The sequence below is a fragment of the Lepisma saccharinum genome, chromosome 5 (assembly GCF_977018435.1).
Source record: "Lepisma saccharinum chromosome 5, izLepSacc3.1, whole genome shotgun sequence".
NCBI lineage: Eukaryota > Metazoa > Arthropoda > Insecta > Zygentoma > Lepismatidae > Lepisma > Lepisma saccharinum.
In genome coordinates, this window is record NC_139233.1 from 49086644 (window position 1) to 49108192 (window position 21549).

Consider the following 21549-nt stretch of genomic DNA (forward strand, 5'->3'; position numbering starts at 1 on the left):
CCTTTAGCGGCCTGGGGCATTTCAGTGTACAGTTAATGAAATAGTTAAGTATAAATTAGATGTAGTAGCTGCCCAGGAAGTTAGGTGGCCAGGAGAAGGGAATTGTAAAACTAAAAATTATACTTTTTTCTATGGTGGTACTGAAAATCATAATTTTGGAACAGGCTTTTTTATAAATAGTAGAATTATCTCGGCTCTTAAAACAGTAGAATTTATTAATGATAGGATATCATATGCAGTTTTACAGGGTAGGTGGTGTAAAATTATTTTAATAAACATACATGCACCAACGGAAGATAAAGATGATAATACTAAAGATGATTTTTATACAGAGTTAGAACAGGTCTTTGATAAATTTTCTCAGTATGATATGAAAATTCTCTTACGTGACTGTAATGCACAGATTGGGAAAGAAGAGACATTTAAACCCACGATTGGTAAAGAAAGTCTTCATGAATTAAGTAATGATAATGGTATAAGATTGATTACTTTTGCAACCTCAAAGAATTTAATTGTGAAAAGTACCACTTTTAAACATAAAGATATCCATAAATATACCTGGTCTTCTCCAGATGGTAAAACTCATAATCAGATAGATCATATTCTCATTGATAAGAGAAGGCATACTAGTATAATTGACGTTCGTACACATAGAGGTGCTGACTGTACCAGTGACCATTACTTAGTAATTGCTAAATTAAGAGAAAGACTCTCAGTGATAAATCATAAGCAACAAAATCTAAAAGTTCTAAAATTTGATACAGGAAAGTTACTGATGAAAGAATTAAGAAAGATTACCAAATTAAACTGTCAAACAGATTTGATGTTTTGCAGGATTTAAGTGATGATGAAAATATAAATGAAACAGACGTAAATAAGAATTGGGAGCACATACGTAATGCAATAGAATCAGCAGCTAAAGAAAGTATAGGATACCATAAACCGAGAAAAAGTAAGCCATGGTTTGATAATGAATGTCATAATCTAATAGAAATAAGAAATCAGGCTAGACTTAGGTGGTTAAATAACTCTGATGATACAAATCTAAACAATTATAATAGAATAAAGCGAGAAGTTAACCGCACATTTAGAAGTAAAAAAAGAGATTACTTGAAAACCAAAATTAACGAAATTGAAACAAACAGCAAAAATAAAAATATCAGAGATTTATATAAAGGTGTAAATGAGTTTAGAAAGGGGTGGCAACCTAAAGTAAACTTGATGAAAGATAAAGACGGTGATTTTCTAGCTGATCCAAGTGATATTCTAAATAGATGGAAGAACTACTTTAATGACCTTTTAAATGTCCATGTAGGAGATAATTCAGAAGTGAATGAAGTACACACAGCAGAACCTTTAGTTCCAGAACCTAACTTGACTGAAGTTAAAGATGCTATTAAAAGACTAAAGAATAACAAAGCACCTGGCATTGATTTAATACCAGCTGAGTTAATTAAATATGGTGGAAATTCATTAATATGTCAAATTCATAAATTAATTTGTTTAATATGGAATAAAGAAGAAATCCCTCAACAATGGAAAGAATCCATAATTGTTCCTGTGTTTAAAAAAGGTGATAAAATGAACTGCAATAATTACCGTGGAATTTCTCTACTCTCAACAACATATAAAATATTATCTAACATTATTTTAACAAAACTAACACCATATGCTAATGAAATTATAGGTTATTATCAATGTGGATTTAAACGTAACAGATCAACTACAGATCAAATTTTTCACATCAGACAGACACTTGAAAAAAAGTGGGAATATAATCAAAATGTCCATCAGCTATTCATTGATTTCAAAAAAGCATATGATTCGGTCAAAAGAGATAAACTATATAATATATTAGTAGAGTTTGGAATACCTAAGAAGCTTGTTAGTATGATAAAAGTATGCACCAGTGAAAGAGAAAGTAAAATTCGTGTGGGTATTAATATGTCTGACAAATTTACAATTCATGATGGGTTAAAACAAGGAGATGCATTATCTCCATTGCTCTTTAATTTTGCCTTAGAATATGCTGTTAGGAAGGTAAAAGAAACTAAAGAAGGACTAAAATTAAATGGTGTGACTCAGTTGTTAGCATATGCAGATGATGTAGACTTACTGGGGGATGATGTGAATACAATTAAGAATAATGCTAAAATATTTTTCAAAACTGCTAAAGACATAGGTTTGGAAGTTAACAAAGAGAAAACTAAATATATGCTTACAGGCCGAAACCAAGTGTTAGGTAATAATCAAAATCTAATTATTGATAACAACTCGTTTGAACCAGTTTCCAAATTCGAATACTTAGGAGTAATATTAACAAATGAAAATTATATTAAAGAGGAAATAAAAAGTAGGCTTAATTCAGGAAATGCATGTTACTTCTCTCTTCATAAACTTTTGTCTTCTCGTTTAATATCTAAGAAACTAAAAGTTAAAATACACAAAACAGTAATTTTGCCTGTAGTATTATATGGATGTGAAACTTGGTCTCTTACATTGAAAGAGGAACATAAATTGAGAGTATTTGAAAATAAGATCCTTAGGAAAATCTTTGGACCTAAAAGGGATGAGGAGACAGGTGAGTGGAGAAGGTTACATAATTTAGAACTACATAATTTGTATTCATGTCCAGATATTGTTAGAATAATTAAATCAAGAAGACTTAGGTGGGCAGGACATGTGGCACGAATGGGAGAGGAAAGAGGAGTTTACAGGATTCTTGTTGGGAAACCTGATGGTAAGATACCTGTAGGAAGGCCAAGACGAAGATGGAGGGACAACGTTGAGATGGACCTAAAGGAAATCGGTAGGGATGGAAAAGAGTATATAGATCTTGCTCAAGATAGGGAAACATGGAAGGCCTGTGTTGCTGCAGCCATGAACCTTTGGCTTTAAGAAGGCTAGAGAGTTAGTTAGTTAGTTAGTTAGAAGGAAATATGGTGTAATAGTTACCAAATTTAGGCAATGTCTTTGCAGTTGGAAAGCTTGAAATGTAAAAACTCTGCTTCATGAATGAACCTTATGCATTGAAATGTATATTGTGCTATGCATAAAGAACAAAGTAAAAACTCAACGTTTTTATTTTTGAAAATATTCTTAAATTCAATATTAAAAAACAAAAAATCCTGTGTCAAGTGCAATACCAAATAGACATGCTAAAAACAAAAGTCAAACAATAAACTCATTGAATTCGTACAATCGATCTTTTAAAGGTGTTAAACTAAGAAATCTGGTTAAATAAGAAAATATTTCCCCCCAATATTCCCACTTTTCATTGATTTGCTTTACTCCCAGTTCTGTCTTTTTGTTTTTGTAACTTTCTCTCTGAAATTTTACTCAAATTTCTGTCATTCTTCCTCTTCCTTAAATTTCTTAATGCCAGCTTCTTCATGTGTCATCTTCAGACAGACATTTATTTTGACCACCACTACTACATGATCTGAATCTATAACAGTCCCACCCACATAGTGTTGTTTATATTGTTAACTGGGAATCCAAATGGATTGATCACCTGTCATCATAGAAACTTAAAGTTTGTTTTCAGTCCATCGTATGCTCAAATAGGTCAATCAGGACTGGACCTACAGTTTAAAGTGGGACTTGAATTCAATCCCCAGTGAAAACAGAATTTGGAAATCCTTTCTTACTTTATCTTTACAGAGTATGTTAGAAGCAGAATATGGATTATGCTTCAAATCAAAAAAACATGTAAATTACATTTAACAAGCAGTATATTCAGATATACTAAATATGGGTTACATGCAGCTTGGTGAGAGTACAGTGGAAGGGAAGTTTAATCGAAAATCATAAAAAAATGAACAATCAAATTACTCACATTCTGTACGAAGAACAATATGGCAGTTGTTACCACAAGATGTTCAGGTAAGTGTCTAAGTTTTACTTCATTTAGTTTTGACGAAACTGACCTAGCAAATGTGTGCCATCTGGCATTGATGGTTGTAGGAGTAGCTTCGCCCCACAATGTCAGAAGACCAGGTCGAGGACCTACAAAGTAAAAAATAATTAAATAAATAAATGCACATTTAAAGCTATAATTTCAATACTCCAATTGTATTTTTATCGAGTTACAAAAATACTGTCGGCAGGAGAAATGAAATGTTACCAAATTACATAATATACATGACTCCAGTGTTTTGTAGTATAACAAACCATGCATATTAAAAATAATGTGCACTTTTCATACAAGAAATACAAAATTGGACAACAATATTTAGAGAAAAAATAAATAGTAGGTGCAGTCATAATAGAAAAACAAAACAAAAAAATGTTAATTCAGTCGTGAAAATCAAGAAACCGGAAAAGCTAACAACAAATTATAATTGGAAGAAGGGAGCACACAGATGATGGGAATATCCGGACTTCTTAGTGGATGATTTAATATTTCCATAGCGTATAGTAGGTCTAAACATCTTGTATAATAAGTTGTAATCAGTGTTTGGAAGTAACTAGTAACTAGTTACAAGTAACTCAGTTACAAGCAACAGTTACTTTTTTGACGAAATGTAACTGTAACCACTTACTTTTAAAACCGAGTAACTGTAACTGTGTTACATTTTTCAGCAGAAGTAATGTTTCAACAGTTACTTTTAGTTACTTTACAACACTGAATTGTTATTGTGATGTAAATTACTGACAATTTGGCACTTCTTTTCCTCTTTGCCATTAATTTGCATTGCCACACTTTCTTGTCAGACATGGAAGCTGTGTTTGGCGATAGCCTCAAGCAATACCCTATTCCTGGAACTGCCCAAGTGGCAAGCGTCAAAGCATCACCCCTTGAAGTGATGGTCAAGGCATAGATAAAAGAACCAAGGTGTCAAGGACAACCTCCTCTCATCCCTTTTCTCTGTCCATGGAATTTGCCAGAAAATAGTTTCACAATGAATGAGAGAGTTGTCATGGTGACTCGGATTCGGTCATCCACCGCAGAACATCTATTTGCATGAATCAGTGGAACAAAATAGTAAGCGGAAGATATCCTACATGGATTTTTTTCTTGCGAGCGCAGTAGTCCTTTACAAAATCATTTTCTTACGAACAGTGTGATAATTGCAATACTCGTGTAGCAAACCAATGAAGAGGAAGAACCTAGCAATCACACACGCTTGTTAATGTAATTATCTGCAGGAGGACTGGAGGGGTAAGTTTAGAATGTAATTCTTGGCTCTTCATTGATAACGCACAAGCACTTGAAATTGATTTATCTCTGTCACACTTTCATATGCCTCAATCCTCCCCCCTCCTCCCTTCAAGTGAAAATACAATTTCATAGCATATAGTGAGATCCGAACCACAGTGTGCTTCTACTGGAGATCGAACACGGTACCACCACGCAGGGACGTCGTTAGGGGGGGGGGCACTGGCCCCCCGAAACGTTCACTTGGCCCCGGCAAACTGTTCTACATTTGCTGAAAATTTTACTTTCATGACAAATATTGCAAACTATTTTTTTAGTAATTTTTTCTTTCAGTTAGAAACACTGTTCTTAATTTGAGTGGCACGAACCCAAAACCACATTTCGTTCTCGTTTTCCTGGTTCTAGCTATAGTGGATGTCAGTGTAGGAACCTAGAACTTCGTCGTTTCTCGGAATTTTGAGGGAGCGGTCTTTCCACCCCAAGCAGTCGTAGGTCAACAACAGGCAGGGATGGGCGTTGAGTGTTGCCGTTGCATCCAAACAATGTTTTGAGCTTGAGTAGATTAAAGAACGACAGCTTGTGAAGCTGTAAACCACATATTTATTTATTTATTTACTCAGAGTTTCAGATACAGTCTTATTTGGCAAACAGTTACAACTGGTCCCGAATCAGAGCGCAATACACGCTAAATAAGAATAATGGTGGCAGGATGCCTCATATCTCCGAGTAAGTAGTGTTATTCGCACCAAATATCTATTCTACTATTGAAACAGTCTAAAACACGCAACGTGTTAAATATAATTATCTTCACAAACTGTACGATTTCTCGAGTCGCATATTTTGATCGATATCGTGAAGACCGATTTTGAGAATCCTCCTTAACAAATGATGCCTCCCCGATTGAGCAGTGATAGCGTTGTTGCCTTGTAATCGAGGGGTCCCGGGTTCGATACATTGTTGCAGGTACACAGTGGTCCGGATCTTACTTTAAACTGTAGGTCCAGTCCTGATTAGCATTACTGTGCATAAAGTGGACTTAAAAACACCAACTCAACTCAACTCCTTAACAAACTTTTCGAAGAATCGAAAATTTAAACAAGAACAAGTAAATACATTTTTGTAATTTTGAAGTAAATTATTATTATTACTGTTATTATTTTGGGTATTTTTGGTTCGTATGAATCTGCCTCACACAGTAAGCTTATTTTGTTGAGTCAAGTACAACCCTTGAAATAAGTCACTGCAAAGACATGTGAGGTTGCACATATATTTAAGCATCTGTAAATAAATAATAACCTGTGGTTCGACAGCCCTGGTAGGGCCTTGGTCTATCTCCCGACTGCCAGTCCCTCCCACAATCCTACCTAGAGGTGTGGAGATCTTTAACCAGTAATGGGGTGACGTGGGGTCAGCACGTCGAACCCCCAACCGTTATAGGGGATATCCGTAAATAATAATTATATTCTTGTGGTAAGGAGTCGTTGTCATTTAACAAACTTTATTGATTTATTCCATCAGCATTATTTAAAATGTAGTGCCATACTGAACTTACCAACTTAACAAAGGCACATTAATTGCCTAATGAGGCATTTTCCTTGTGTTGCAGAGCAGGTTCAGTTTTTGGAGTATTGCAATGTTTTACACAGTCCGTTCGAAGAATTTTGAGAATATTGATGTTTTGTCAGAGGGACCACCCCCGAATAAATATCTGTGGATGTTTTACAGGTTTCATTGTATTTAAGAAGGTAATTTTTCCGGTGCAACTTTCCTCCGTACAACATGTCTTTTGCCACTCTAGCTGAAGAACCGATTCATAGGTGCAACGACCTTGGCAGAAAGAAGCTCTGATTGGCACCATGTTGACAAAAGACTCAAGAAGTCCCGCAACCGACAGAACTCGAAGCGCTCGGATCCTACGGTGACATATACACTTTGGTTGAACACAAACGGATGCATTGGTAGGAAATGCAGTGATTTTATGGGCCGTCCCTTTCTGGGAAGTCGGGGACCTTTTGAAAACACACTTTCCCTTTATGCACACCAGGGGGCCTAAGCCAGGTCACCCCCTCCCACATAATCTTCTCTTCATCTGGCTCTGGTTATCGGCCGCGCCGAAACGCACTGCAGGTAGCTAGGACTTTCTGGGTTAATTACTTTATGGTTCAGCATGGACATAGGCTTTTCAAATTGCAACAGACAAAATTCTACTGTTTGTCCCTTTTCTGGCGGGAGATGAATGACAAAGATGTCGCGGTTCCTTCAGGTTCCCACACTCAACCCTTGTGCTCGTAACCTGCAATGAAGGGAAAGGCCATAATAAGCCTTTGTAACGTATCGACTTTATATCCTTCTGCTTCTTTTTGCCCTACTGTGTTGATTGGTCGACAATTGATGACTGTCAGCTAGTTCGAAGAAGAGTTTGATCCGAGAAGTGGTTTCATAGTTAGCTTCTGTAAACGTGAGATTCCGGTAGGATCACGGAGTGCTTGAGATCTCATTTTCATGCATTGCGAGTGAAATTTTGATTGATTTGGTTCATTTTACTTTGCTCTTCTGCCACATTTGGCTAATTGCGAAGATGGGGATGAGTGATGATATGATTAAATTGATCAATGGACACAACAAACACCCATGCTCAGTCCGGAATTCGAACCCGGCACACCTGGCATCGTAGCACGATGTGCTAACCACTCCGCCACGGGGGTAGGCGAAGTGAAATTTCGAGTGTGAAGCTGCCAGCTCGTTTTCCTCTCGAAAAAATTAAGTAGGATCGACTGATCGACCAAATGTCCAACACATTGACTTTCTAAATTGGTGTCCGACTACCACACAGGAGACCGGGTTTATCTCCCAGGGCGGTTGATCTCACATGTGATGAAGAATAAGTCACATTTCAATTAAGGAAGGAAACGAGGTATGTAGTCAAATTTATATAGTAAATTGCATGCTCTAGAAATAATACGTTTCAAAATTCTGCATATTTTGTGATTTTTCTTAATTTAGCCTCTACCAGGGTTGTCAAAGGTACATTGGATACCCATAACTTCTATGGGTTTTATTGGGTTCCGTTGCAGGACCGGAACTTTTATTCTCGCACAATTTAAATTCGGTCCTAGTAGTGTATTGTTCCATTAGAAAAAGGATACTGGATCGAATTTACATTGATCCGGATTCCTGCGCCAAATTTTAATTGATCGTGGAAAAAAGGTTCTTGGACAGTGTTTAAATTCAGCCGCAAAACAAGGTTCCTGGACCGTATTAAAATTTTACCTAAAAAAGAGTTCCTGCACCGTATTTAAATTCATACGGAAGAAAGGTTCCTGAACCGAATTAAGGCCTAGAACCCATTTACACTTGCTGATTTTCTCTCCCGGATGTGAAATGACTATTTACAATACCTGGACCATTAACAACCCTGGGATTGTTAAAGATTAGGGAACGCATACATTTGTCTTATAGGATTCCGTTATAGGACCGGAACCTTTTCTCTCGCACAATCTAAATACGTACCAAGTTGCGAATTGTTTCATTTTAATACGGAACTTGGACCCTATTTAAACTGATCCGGAAAAAAATGTTCCTTGACCGTATTTAAATTCTTCAGAAAATAAGGTTCCTGGACCGAAATTAAATTCATCTGGAAAATAATTCATGGACCGAATTGAAAACGTTACAGATGAAGAGGTTCCTTACGGTCCAGAATCCATTTACGCTTGCTGATTTTCTCTCCTGGATGGGAATTGAATTTATTTAAAATTCCTGGACCTTTAGCAACTCTGGCCTCCACCCGCAAATGCAGACGCTGTGGCTGCTGCTTAGTGCTTAGGCGGGAAAGTTGACTAGACATACAAATAAAATTAATCCAAAGTTATATAGCGAATAATAGTTACTTACATAATAATATCATGAAATATGGAGAGCCAAATTACTTATCAAGCATTTTCTGTTTTTTGTCTATCCTAGTGGGAGCGAAAATCATTTGCCCTTGCTGGTGAACTCGGTTCCTGCAAATTCAAGACGGCATTTCTAATTTTCATTTCTATTTGGGCCGACAACTCCGTGGTGGAGTGGTTAGCAGGTTACGCTACGAAGCAGAACGTCCCGTGTTCGAATTCCGGCCTCAGAATGTGTCTTCTTCGTGATGGTCCTTCCATCAAGTTAATCTTAACTCATTCTCATCTTCACGATTAGCCAAAAAGTGTCAGAAAAGTGAAGTAAAATGAACGAAGTCAATCAATAATTTCTATTTCGTTATTTTACGCCGCTTTTCTACCTCTTGGGTTAAATGCGACGATGAGATTGAATGATGATCCGAAGGAATAGCGATGCGAGACATGATGCAACTACACCTGTCCAAGGTCCGAAGCTTGGACCTCTGATTTCGTAGTATGTCATGCTCATGCTTCGAGAGTGGAATCCTTTGAATGAAAAACTATAAAAGTGCAGTTACACAGAAAAAACTGGTTTGTTTGGAATTACCAAAAAAGTTTGGTTGAGCTGTTTGGTTATGCTTTTTGTTTCCGATAACCAAATGTTTCTTGAAATTACTAAATAATTTTGTTTAAGAATACCAAAAAAATTGGTCAGACAAAATATGGTACTCGTAAACAAAATTATACATATGTAAGTAAAGAGAAACAAAACGTTTGGTTAAATTTACTATATGTACGTGAGCGTGCTTTCGAATTTGAAATAACGATTGTCCAGTTTCGTCGAGTGTAGTATGAAAATCTTTTGTCGAAAATTGAAACTCATGTATATAGATAATTGCTTGAAGCGAGTCTTTATGTTGCTGTGTAACCTAATATTCTGAAAAAAAAGCTCAGAATATACTTACTTTATACTGAGTTTCCTACACTGGCCGCTAGATGGTTCTGTCAAAATGTGTACAAGAAACATAAGTTTTTGGACTACAAATTAATGGTACGTTTGATTGTAATCATAGTGAAAAATTGTGCTTTAACATTCTTCGAAAGATATGTGAACAACAAAGCTACAAATTAAGAAGAAAATGTACTGCAGTGAATAAAAGTGAATCTCCCATGAGCAACCTTTTGATTCTGGACTGTATAAGTAGAAGGTAAGTGTGCCGCAGAAAAAAAACAAACACGCTCGAAAATCGGATAGTTCACGTGAACTTTCTATTCTGAATGTGTATTTTGAGATCAGTTATTTTCTACAAACTATCCACCCTAGCTAAATGACAACATAAATAATTATGAAAAATTATTTAACAAATCCTTTGGTAATTTTGACTAAATTATTTTGTTTTCCTAAACAAATGGGCTACATTTTGTTAGATTTACCAAAATAATATTTGGTTTTGGTGACCAAAAAATTGTTTACGACAAACAAATAGAACTTGACCAAATCTTTTGGTACTGGTAAACAATTGTTTGGTTGATGCCTATTTAAACAAACGATTTGTTCACCACTACCATTTTTTTTGTTAATCCAAACAAACATTTTTCTCTGTGTATAGAGCAGTTTTCCTTTAGTGAGGACTTCTCGGAGTCCACTGCACGGTGAAGATTCGCCAAAGAAATCGAGGATTTGGAAGCAAAAGTATCGTAACGCAACTCCCATGCTGCGTTTGGGATCGAACCAAGAAGCTATAGATTGAATTGGGTGATGTAGTTATTTCTCATTCATCTCTCAAATGGTTATCACTCGCAGGATATTTATTTCGTTTTAAACAGACGCCGACGAATCGAAGAAGAGCTTAATGCAAGAGGCGAAGTTGAGTTTTAAGACAACTGAAAAGGAAATGCACTTCTATAAGGAGCGAAGAGGATGCCTGAACAGATTATCATCATTCTGTCGACGCCACTTATGTCTGTCGTAGTGGACACTTATGTCTATTGTGTTTAATGAACAAATTCTTAGAACGCTTTTATTGCAGTGATATGCAAATCTTATTGGTGCAACTAATAACTAGATAAAAAGCATTCGAAATATAAACATCACCTGCTTCAAATTTAAATTTATGTGAGACTAATTTAAATTACTTGTACTTATGAACAATAAAAAAAAATATTCTGCATTTTTCTGTGTTGTCATATGAAACATGTTAAATATCACGTGCCTATGTTTCTAATGATTCAGTTACATATTGACAAGCATAATTATGAAGTTTTGGACCAAGGCATGAAGTAAACTGAAGTTTTAGTCATGTTTTTTGCATGTTATTGTAGACAATGTTCTCATAAATTTGTTAATAAATATGAAAATTTTAAGATTAAACATATTTCCCTCCCAAAAACTGATTATTTTAGGCATACATTTTCAATAATATGCCCGAAGGAAGTTATCCATTGTTATTCATTGTATACGTACTTTCAAACAGTGGAATTATGTGAAGACTTGGCTGCTTTGTTCACGTTCTATCTCAATTCCGGAAACAGCACACTGCGAAAAACTATCTTTCAAGTTCTTTTTAAGTCCACTTTATGTACAAATAGGCTAATCGGATGTAGACCTACAGTCTAAAGTGGGATCCGAACAACTATGGCACTCCACTAGATATCGAACCCGGGATCTCTTGATTACAAGGCGACTATGTCACGTTACTATACCACCCCACTAAGCTATTTTTTTACAGTATAGTGAATTTACTTTGCTATATACCTGTACTATATAATAATAATAATCCTGTGCGTAACAGCCCATGAAGGGCCTTGGCTTACCTACCGACTGCCGGTCTCCCTCCACGCTTTCCTTCGTCACCTCTAAGCGTGGAGATCTTCAACCAGTATTGGAATAGTCGGGGGATCAGCCCGACGTATCCCCAGCCGCTATAGTAGGTCTACGCGACCGGATTACGCTTACTCATCCGAAGCTCCACAATTTCCTAACGATGGTGGGTTGCCACCGGCCCTATACACAGGTCGAAATTTCCAGACAACCCGGGGTCGAACCCATGCCGTCCTGCAGTCGCCGTCTATATACCTGTACTGGGATTTGATCAAATTGAATATCTGGAAATCTAAAATTGTCTTGAGTTGTGGTTAAGATTTGTTCACTTTGTTTCTTAAGAATTACGTTCTTGTGTGCTTGGAACTTTGTAATAGTATTAAATAAAGTAATGCGGCCATTCCCCATCCAGGATGAAGTCTGAAGCATTAATTTTTATATGCATTAATAAGGGTTCTTCTTAAAAGTTCGCATAACCACTTTTTGTAGATGCAAAAATGCATTTAAAATTAAAGCAAGTCTAAATCTCTTCTCAAACTACAGCTTGAATGTTCATCTTAACCGGCCTTGTGGAAATGGTTTTTCATTGATTAAAAATATATATTTATTAATTTCCATCTGCAACTAAGCAGGGGCCGATTAAGTACATGTCAAGGAAAAGGGAAAAAGGTCAAGAAAGAGTCAAGAATTTTGGATTTGTTATTTTGGTAGACACCCGGTTGCCAACTCATTAGAAATCCGGTTGCCAACTCATTAGAAATCAGGCTGCCAACTCATAAGAAATCAGGTTGCCAACTCACAAGAAATCAGGTTGCCAACTCCAGAATCATAATCATCATCTCACTAATATGAATAATTTTATTTACAATTTCTGATCGATTCTTCTCCCGTATATTATTATCTAGACTTCAGTCTTCGCAGATAGCCTACCTACCCTAGAATATACGCTCCTGATTCCCAAAAACTTATACAGGATTAAAGTTTCTCTATGTTGGGAAACGATAGTACAAATTCGCGTGGTAGTTTCCTTCCGTTCCGCACGTGACTTGAATAGATTCCTGTCTTGGCGGAACTTGATTTCCTGCGTGTTACGTAAACACGAAAGACAATACGTGTGTGGCCATTTCCTCGGAAGACTGACGCCCTAATTCATAAAGTCCGGATTTCGAGGCGTTAAAAATGCTCAAATAGGCAGACGAAAAGGAAAGATAAGTAGGCACTAAAATAACGAAAGGCATAAAATACGCGGTGAATGGAAAATTACTGTACTTTCTAAAAGTAACTGATTTTACAATTACAGTTACTTCATACAATAAGCAACACATCTACACTTAGGGAGATTTCACACCGAAGTGACAAACGATATGCGACACATGTCACTTCGGGTGAAATCTCCACAAGAGTTACTCACTTGAGAAAGTAACTCAGTTGTAGTTACCCCAACTTTAAGTCCTTTTTCTAGATACGATATAACTCGTATAATAATATTTCATGCTTGCATTACAACCAGACTGTTATTGCACTAATTACCTTAAAAATAACATTAGAATAATATAAATTTTCATTAAATTATAATTACTTTCAAGTGGTTTTAAATACAAGATTAACACTCTTGAATACAGCCAACTCCACTTATATTGAACGTATATGGATTCAAAGTTTACTAAAACTGAAATGGTTTCCACAGTGACGAAAGAAAATATAAGATCTGATGCACAAGTAGGTTCATTGACAAAGAAAAAAACAAATACATTACAGTATCATATATCAAACATAATCAGTTTTTAATACACTCTTAACTTTACTTTGTCGATCTGTGGCTGCGCCTAAGGCACACTTTTTTAATGAACATTTGTTCTAGATCCTTCTCTAGAGTCTGCGCTTTTTCTTCACCAGATTCGACACTGTCCACACCCTCTAAAAATCTCAGAACTGTCCTGATAGCCTTCACAGTCTCTTTCACTGTCGGGACACTTTCTTATCATCCCTTCACCCTAGACTAGCCACACTTTTGGCTAATTGCGCGAGGATGAAGATGAATTGCGATACGGTGAAGTTGATGAAAGGACAACCACAAACACTCATGGACATGACCCCCCCCCCTTTCCTCCCAGCACAACTTCCACAGAGAATTAAACTGGCTGATCCCAGACTCCAGAGCGTCGCTATAGTCTGCAACAATGCAGTCCACAGTGTAGTACATTCACGCACACATCTGGATTGTTGTAACGATCCCATTAACAATCAATGTGATCGTTACAACCCAGAAGTAGGGTTACCAGATCGCTATAAGGGAAATGTAGGACATGTTGTCCCAAAATATAGAACTTTATGTCAAAATGGTGGACACAAAACATTCGCAATAAATAATCCATATTTCTACAGAACACGTTAAAAAGTAATTTAAGAAAGACACATTTTCAGTTCAAAAAAATTAATTCTTAACGAATTTTTAAATGTACTGTAATATACGAAACAATGCATCTACTACATGTTTTAACTGGTACTTCTCAGAAGAGAAAATTTTCTCAAAATTGCAGGTGCATTCAAATATATATTGATGAGAGACTGGACAGTCAATCTTCTAAATTATAGGGACCAGCACCAAACATTTTACAGACTTTATTTTAAAAAAAAAAAAACAATTATCGTGAGTCCATTGTGCTGATGGTAGTGAAAGTAGTCTCTCAACATTTGCATTATGACCTGTAATGGCTAACAAATATTCAGCAATTACCGTAGTTTGAAATGGTTACAGAAGTTTAATCTTGGGCATTTTTAGTATAAATACAGGATTTCTACCAAAATATCCTACTTAGGTAAAGTTGGAAATTAGCAAATAAGAAATACATATCTATGATATTTAATGAACAACCCTTACCAAATGGGCAGTTAAGATGAAAACTGAGGCTGTATTTTACAAAAGAATTAGACTTGCTTCATCTATTAATGCATCCTGGACTGCATTTGGCAGATTAGCGAGTCTCTGGCGTCTGGATTCACAGCCACTTTAATCTTATGTGGGGCTTGTGTTGTCGTCCCTATGTGTATGTGATTGTTTCTACATTCATCTTATCTCACCACCATTCATCCTCATCTTCGAGATTAGCCAAAGGGGCAGAAAAGTGGTCAAATAAACTAAATCAACCAGTCAGTAATTGTGATAGCAAAAATTATTGACCACAAGTTTAATTTCCTGATTTTTATTGACTCCTTGACCTACTTCTTGATTTATTTACTTCTTCTTGACTTTCTTGACTGGTAGAAACCCTGAATAACTCTGTTCTCTATATTCACTGCTTTACAATCAAAAGTATTGAATAAGAATGGGGAAACGCCTTGTTCCATCAGTATAAACCCCAAGGCAAGAAATTCCGCTCAGTCACTGACTGGACAGTGACATCAAAATGTGGACTTAAAACTTGGTTCATTAGTTGCTTCCGTTTTCCTGTTTGTTCTCTAGCAGGACAAACTTTTATTTTCATTTTGGGCAATGGACTTGTAACTTGCATGATTTCCCTTTGTTCAACGAAACACGTACGTATTTTCCTAATTAACATTATGTGACGTTCAAAATATAGGATATTTATGATATTTTTCAAATTCCTCCCGGACGCCACACATGAGGCTAAAACGTAGGAATGTCCGGGAAAAACCGGACGTCTGGTAACTCTACCCAGAAGTGTCCTTGACTGTACATTGAAGAGGCTGACATTTGAGTGTCTTCAGAAAGTGTCATCCCCTTCAGTTGTACAGGCTAATCAGATTTTCATTCTTTAATTTAATAACTGTGTTGGAATTTGCATTCTAGCTACAGCGAATCGCTTTTCTTCCAATTTGGGCTAATCGTGACGATAAGGATGACTGATGATATTAATGTCAGATCCTCGCCAGCCCGTTTTTAGGACGCTCTGCAAGGTTTAGTTTAAAGCATATGCAGACTTGTGGATGACAGCGACGCACCTCACGAGACTTGCGCGGGTGCTGATTCGCACCTCTTTGTTGTTCAAGGTCTCCTTTCGAACTCTCGTTTACAACAAGACCCACTAACTCAGCGAAAAACCTGAGAACGACAAAACGCCAAAGGAACCGTTACTCACTCCCATTACAACAGCGAAGGAAGGGTGTTGATGTTTGCTGCGTATGCAAATTAGGTAACCGGGAAAAGGAGTTTCAAGGTAATGAAGTCAGAGCAGAACCATCTAGTTTAAACGAACTGCATGCGGGGAAATGTTTTTGAAGTGCGTTCAACCACTTCGACTTCCAGTAGATCTCCTTCTAGCACGAGGGAAGCACACATAAGCAGATAAGAGTTCACACACGGCCATTAGTCAAGCCTGCTGCAGGGGTTTTACCCGTGTGTCATCATCCGGTATCCTGTTATTTTGAAAGACGGTTTGTTTAGCACTGTGGGTTAGTGGAGCGCTGACTCTCAGCACAAACATGGAGCTCGCAGTAAGACTTGCAGGTGAGTACGACCACCCAACTAACGTAGTTATCTACTCGGTTCCTTCTGTCAGAGAGGCCTCCCGATGGCGTAATGCCGGCCACCGTGGCGGAGTGGTTAGCACAGTGCGCTACGACGCCGGGTTCCCAGGTTCGAATCCCGGACTGGGCATGGGTGTTCCTTGTGAGTGCCCCTTCATAAATTTCATCATATCATCACTCATCCTCATCTTCGGGAATAGCCAAAAGTAGTAGAAAAGCGAAGTAAAATAAACACAATCAATTAACTGATGGCGTAGTGATAACGCCGTCGCTTTGTAATCAAAAGGCCCCAGGTTCGACAGGTGGATGCACACAGTGGTTCGAATCCCACTTGAAACTGGAGGTCCAGTCCAGTGCACTTGGAAACAAACTTAAAACATTCAGTTAGAAAAATCTCTCTTCAATCCTTTCGAGCGATGCAGAGTCGAGGATCTTTTTTGCTGCGGGACTTCACCAAAATTAGAGTAAGCGAAAAAGTTGCCACCAAAATTAGAGTAAGCGGACAATTTGTCACCAAAAATGGAGTGAGCGAAAAATTGGACACCTTATTGAAGTGAGCGGACAATTTGCCACCTAAAATTGAGTGAGCGGACAATTTGCCACCTAAAATTGAGTGAGCGGACAATTTGCCACCAAAAATAGAGCGAGCGCACAATTTGTGACTATTTTGTTTTGAAGAAATTACTTCGAGAAATTAAAAATGACTGGCTCCTAATTTACCTTAAGGTATTTAATTTAATTTGCATATATATATATTTGTTTTTCAGTGGTAAATTGCCTGGTTCGAAATTGTCCGGTTGGGTTAGGTCTGGTGGTAAATTGTCTACTTACTCTTTTATGGTAAAAAGTCTGGTCGCAGGATTTCGCATACTTTAATCTGTGTAATACAAATTTCGTTTTTCTGTAAAAAAAAAAATAATAATAATAATAAAAAATAAAAATCTGCAAATGTGTACCTGTCGCTATGAATATCAATTATGACTACTGTATTCAGAAAATAACTTTTGGCAGAAAGTTACCGAACACATTTAATTCAAAGAGCAGAAAATGCTATTTTCGTGCTATTTTTCCCACAATGCGTGTAAAATATGGTGAAATTCACGAGAAACAGTAAAGATCAGGTAAAAAAAAAATAATTAAATTTACATTATTTCACGACAGTATGCATAGCTATGATTAGCATGTCATTTATATTCACTTACGTATAAGTGCTGCTTTTGGGAGTGAGATACTATGTTCGAATTCTTGTCGAGGGGGATTAAAACACCTTATCCAACAACGTAGATAATTTAAAAGTCGGACAGGGATTTTTCACTGTCAAACTCTTTCGACTGCGCCGCTATCCTTGTCCTGTCCTTAAGGAATCTCGTTGGTCATTTGGTTGCCTAAGATTTGCATTGGTGGCTATTGAAATGTTATCATCACCGAAGTGAAGAGTTTCTCTTCCAAATCGATAATAAAAATGTTTTTGTAAACCTTTAAGATAATGTAGAAAGTTGTAACGTTTCTGAATGACATTCTTGTGAAGCTAAGAATTAATACATTACAGCGCATCGGCAGGGTAGTTCGAACGGGCTAAATAGCGTATGTCTTACTCACAAAGAACACTAAACTTGATGCCATCTAGGTCGTTCCCAGCTGCAATAGATACAATACAAAAATTTAGTTCTACACTATGTTTTTTATGTTGTTCTTCTGGCTGCGAGTGCGTGTCGTTCAAAGGATCGAAATCGGAGAAACTAAGATTGAGTTTTTTCTTGCTGCTTCTTTTTAAGTATGCACACAATATTTATTATACAGTATGGCCTTTTCAATAATTTAATTATAACGTTAAGCAGAAATTGCCCGCTCATACCTCCCCTTTTTTGTTACAATACTTCCAAAATTATAATTACTGAAAATAATAACGCTGCGAGGCGTGGAACAGAAGGATTTTAATAAACGTGTATTCCAAATAGAAGATAATTTTTACTAACCATGTCGAAAAGTGTGATACAATGTGAAAAAAGCAAGTTATTAATAACAGCTATGGAAATAAAAAAAAGTACAGTCGTGCGAAATTATTATGCATTACTCTTTAACACATCATCTCAAAACAATAAAGCACTTAAATTTTAAAAATTGCAAGTTAGGTAAACAAATACAATGCAAATTTTAATTCTTTGTTTTAAAGCACTGATTACTCATATATCATGTTCCGACATCAATTCTCACCTTAACATCAAACGTGCAATTGAATAAAAGATAATCACATCCAGCATGGAATTCCCCAAGGACACACAACTATCGTGCTTCCGTCTACAATTACGGCAGCCCTCCGTGGTGGAATGGTTAGCACAGCGCGCTACTACTACATGGGTTCAGGGTTCGAATCCTGGTCTGAGCGTTCTTTGCGAGTGTCCATTCATCACTAATTTGAGTACATTTTGATACTAATGGCTCCACTCAATGCACCTTCTCAGACTATTTGTTTTTTTGTTGTTTTTTTTAAAAAAAAGACAGTGGTCAAAACATTCATAACACACTGCTGATGATTGATTGACTGATTTGATTTCTTTCTTCGCTTTTCTGCCACTTTTGGCTAATCGCCAGGATGAGTTACAGAGTTTGTGTGTGTGTGTGTTTTAAGTCCATTTTATGCACAGATAGGCTAAATGTAAAGTGGGATCCGAACCACTATGTGACTCCATCGGTGATGAGTAGGGCTCGGAAGATGAGGAAAAAATCTTTTTTTTCCCCCTGGTGTCCGAAGACGAGGGCCAACATAATATATGTTCATTTTGGGTCATTGTAGACCAGAAAAAGGTGGGTTTTATTTGTCCTTTTTTGCCTTTTTTGGCGTTTTTTGGCTTATTGGTCCTTTTTTAGCCTTTTCTTAGGTCTTAACGGCTTCTTTTTGCAACTTCACCTTCTTTCGACTACGTTTTTACTGCCCATTCTCAATTCGAAACATCATCAGTTCATCACCTCTTAAATATCCTTTCTGTTGTAAAGAAGAAAAAAAAGAAAGAAAGAAATACATTTGAACCATCCCAAAAACGAGAGAAAAACATTTTTGGACTGAAAGAAGATGCATTTCATTCATATAGTTTTTTCGCACTGTGTGTTCCATACCACCAGAATTTTTTATTTTTTTATTCATTAAATACGTAATTGAAACTGAAGTTATTAATTAATTTGGATCACATTTATACGTCCTTTTTTTCGTTTTTAGGTCCTTTCTTTGATATTTTTAGGTCTTTTTATAGGTACTCAACTTCCGAGCCCTAGTGATGAGATTTAAAAAAATGACTGTTGTTTATTTAAAGAGATTTCTACGAGTGGAATCTCATTATGGCAGTAGCCAGTCCTGGAATAACATTGGAATCCAGATTTGACTATGATTAAAATGTATGACAGTTAGCTCCAACAGACCCCAGGTCACAAGGCACAAATTTCACAACACGAGTTTTGTTTTAGGTCCACTTTCTGCAAAGAGAGGCTAATCGGGACTGGACCTACAGTTTGAAGTGAGATACGAATCACTGTGCAATATTCCTTCACCGGTGTAGTTCCACAAAACACGATAAATAATTTGAACAGTGTGAATTTGACTTTATATGACCCCAAAAATTACTCTGCACTCTCTGCTGAATCTTTCCATGATTGAAAATTAAAACTAAATCTGACCTACATGGAAAATTGACAGATCGTCAGAATGCAACATAAAAGAGGATATGAGAATTCTTTCCTTGTCAAGTACCAATGTGAGATGCGTTGAATGTGATTTACAACAAGCTATTTACGTGTCTAAATGCCAGGAAAGTGCTCTATGTTATAAACGACGATTTGCTTACTAGAATTTCACGGTATGTAAGTACTAAAGGCTGAAATTTCTGCTAATGGTATAAAGGCAGTGCCCAAGGGGGGGGGGGGTTGATGGGTGACAACCCCCTCCTTTGGCCCAGTATTCCTAAGAAAAGAACGTCAAAGGTAGGAAAATATGACAAAATGAGAGCTGACTACCAAGAAAAAGTACACAAAACCCCTCCCTTTCGAAAATCCTGGGCACGCCACTGTCTGTAGCAGAAACATGCGGTAAGGAAAGGCGGGGCAAGCGCCGCTTGCGTTGTTTATTAAAACACTTTTGATATATTAAGTTCGTGTTTTTCAATGCCTTTATACACATTAGAATGGAATTTATTTACTATAAGATATTTACATTGCAGAATTTTCATTTCCTCTATTTTCTGTTCTTTTGGCTTGAAACATAAACCGGATACACCCTTGACGACGCTGGGCAATGCGGCAGGATTGACCGCGTTAGAAGAAGAGGACTGCTCGCCTTTCTCCCCGCTTTTCGAGTGACTTATGCAGTTCTTGCATGGACACTGTCCATCCCCGTTTACGAAGAAAAAAGGCCGAGGGCAAGCAACACCAAGACCTCATCTGTCTTTGGCAAGGGTGTTGGAAAGAATTCGTCCACACTGGCCACAAGTGTTGCTAACTTCCAGAATTTTCTGTGCATCCGTAGCACCACCTAACGCGGTACGATTTCATGTTTGAAACTCTGTAGTAAACAACAAATTACATTATGAAGTTGGTCAGTGATCACCAGTCATATGCTATTTATAAGAAATAAGTAAGAAACCGAAACCCGTCCGTTTATTTAAGATCGAAACTTTATGCTAATAGGATGTTTATTATTTTCAGGGTTAAAAAAGAACGTAATTTAATTTGCAGTTGCCCTCAAATATCAAGTAAATCATTATTTTCTTCATGGTTGAAATTTACCAAGTTTATATCGAGAGGCTGTTTTTCTTCTTTAAAAACCGTGCAGCGAAGATTTGATTTTACGGTATGTATGCACTTCACACACTCAAGCTCGATACTTCACCATTATGCACATTATTGTAAGTAGGGATGTGTGTAGGCCTATATTATATTTGAAATTGTTATAATTAACCGAAACGAAAAATTAACCCATCGCATGCCTATCACGAAAGGTCACGGCACGCCCCTCACTCTGTAGTAATAGTTTTAAAATGTGTGAAAACCTTTAAATCGCTCTCCTGAAAAATTGCAAAAATTGAGATACGAAACTTTGTGATGAGGTCGACGATATGCACAACAGTACTTTCGAATTTCTCATTATACGGGATGTCAGTATATTCCGGGGGGGGGGGGTGATTGAAGTCAGAATCTCTTTAACCCAAGAATGTAGTGGA

The 21549-nt window shown here is 37.0% G+C and overlaps 2 protein-coding genes across 3 annotated transcripts in view; one reads left to right on the forward strand and one right to left on the reverse strand.

The window, feature by feature from the left end:
• LOC145988356 (constitutive coactivator of peroxisome proliferator-activated receptor gamma-like) overlaps positions 1-21549 on the reverse strand; it is a 141250-nt gene that overhangs the window by 21798 nt on the left and 97903 nt on the right. For both annotated transcript variants that reach the window (XM_083123232.1, XM_083123233.1), the window contains exon 3: positions 3839-4008. In XM_083123232.1, coding sequence (XP_082979358.1) covers positions 3839-4008 — 170 coding nt within the window. The remainder of the gene's footprint in view (positions 1-3838; positions 4009-21549) is intronic.
• LOC145987557 (uncharacterized) overlaps positions 15984-21549 on the forward strand; it is an 86075-nt gene continuing 80509 nt past the window's right edge. Inside the window, exon 1 of the mRNA XM_083121908.1 lies at positions 15984-16322. Within this exon, the coding sequence (XP_082978034.1) occupies positions 16298-16322 (25 nt within the window). The 5' untranslated portion in view covers positions 15984-16297. The remainder of the gene's footprint in view (positions 16323-21549) is intronic.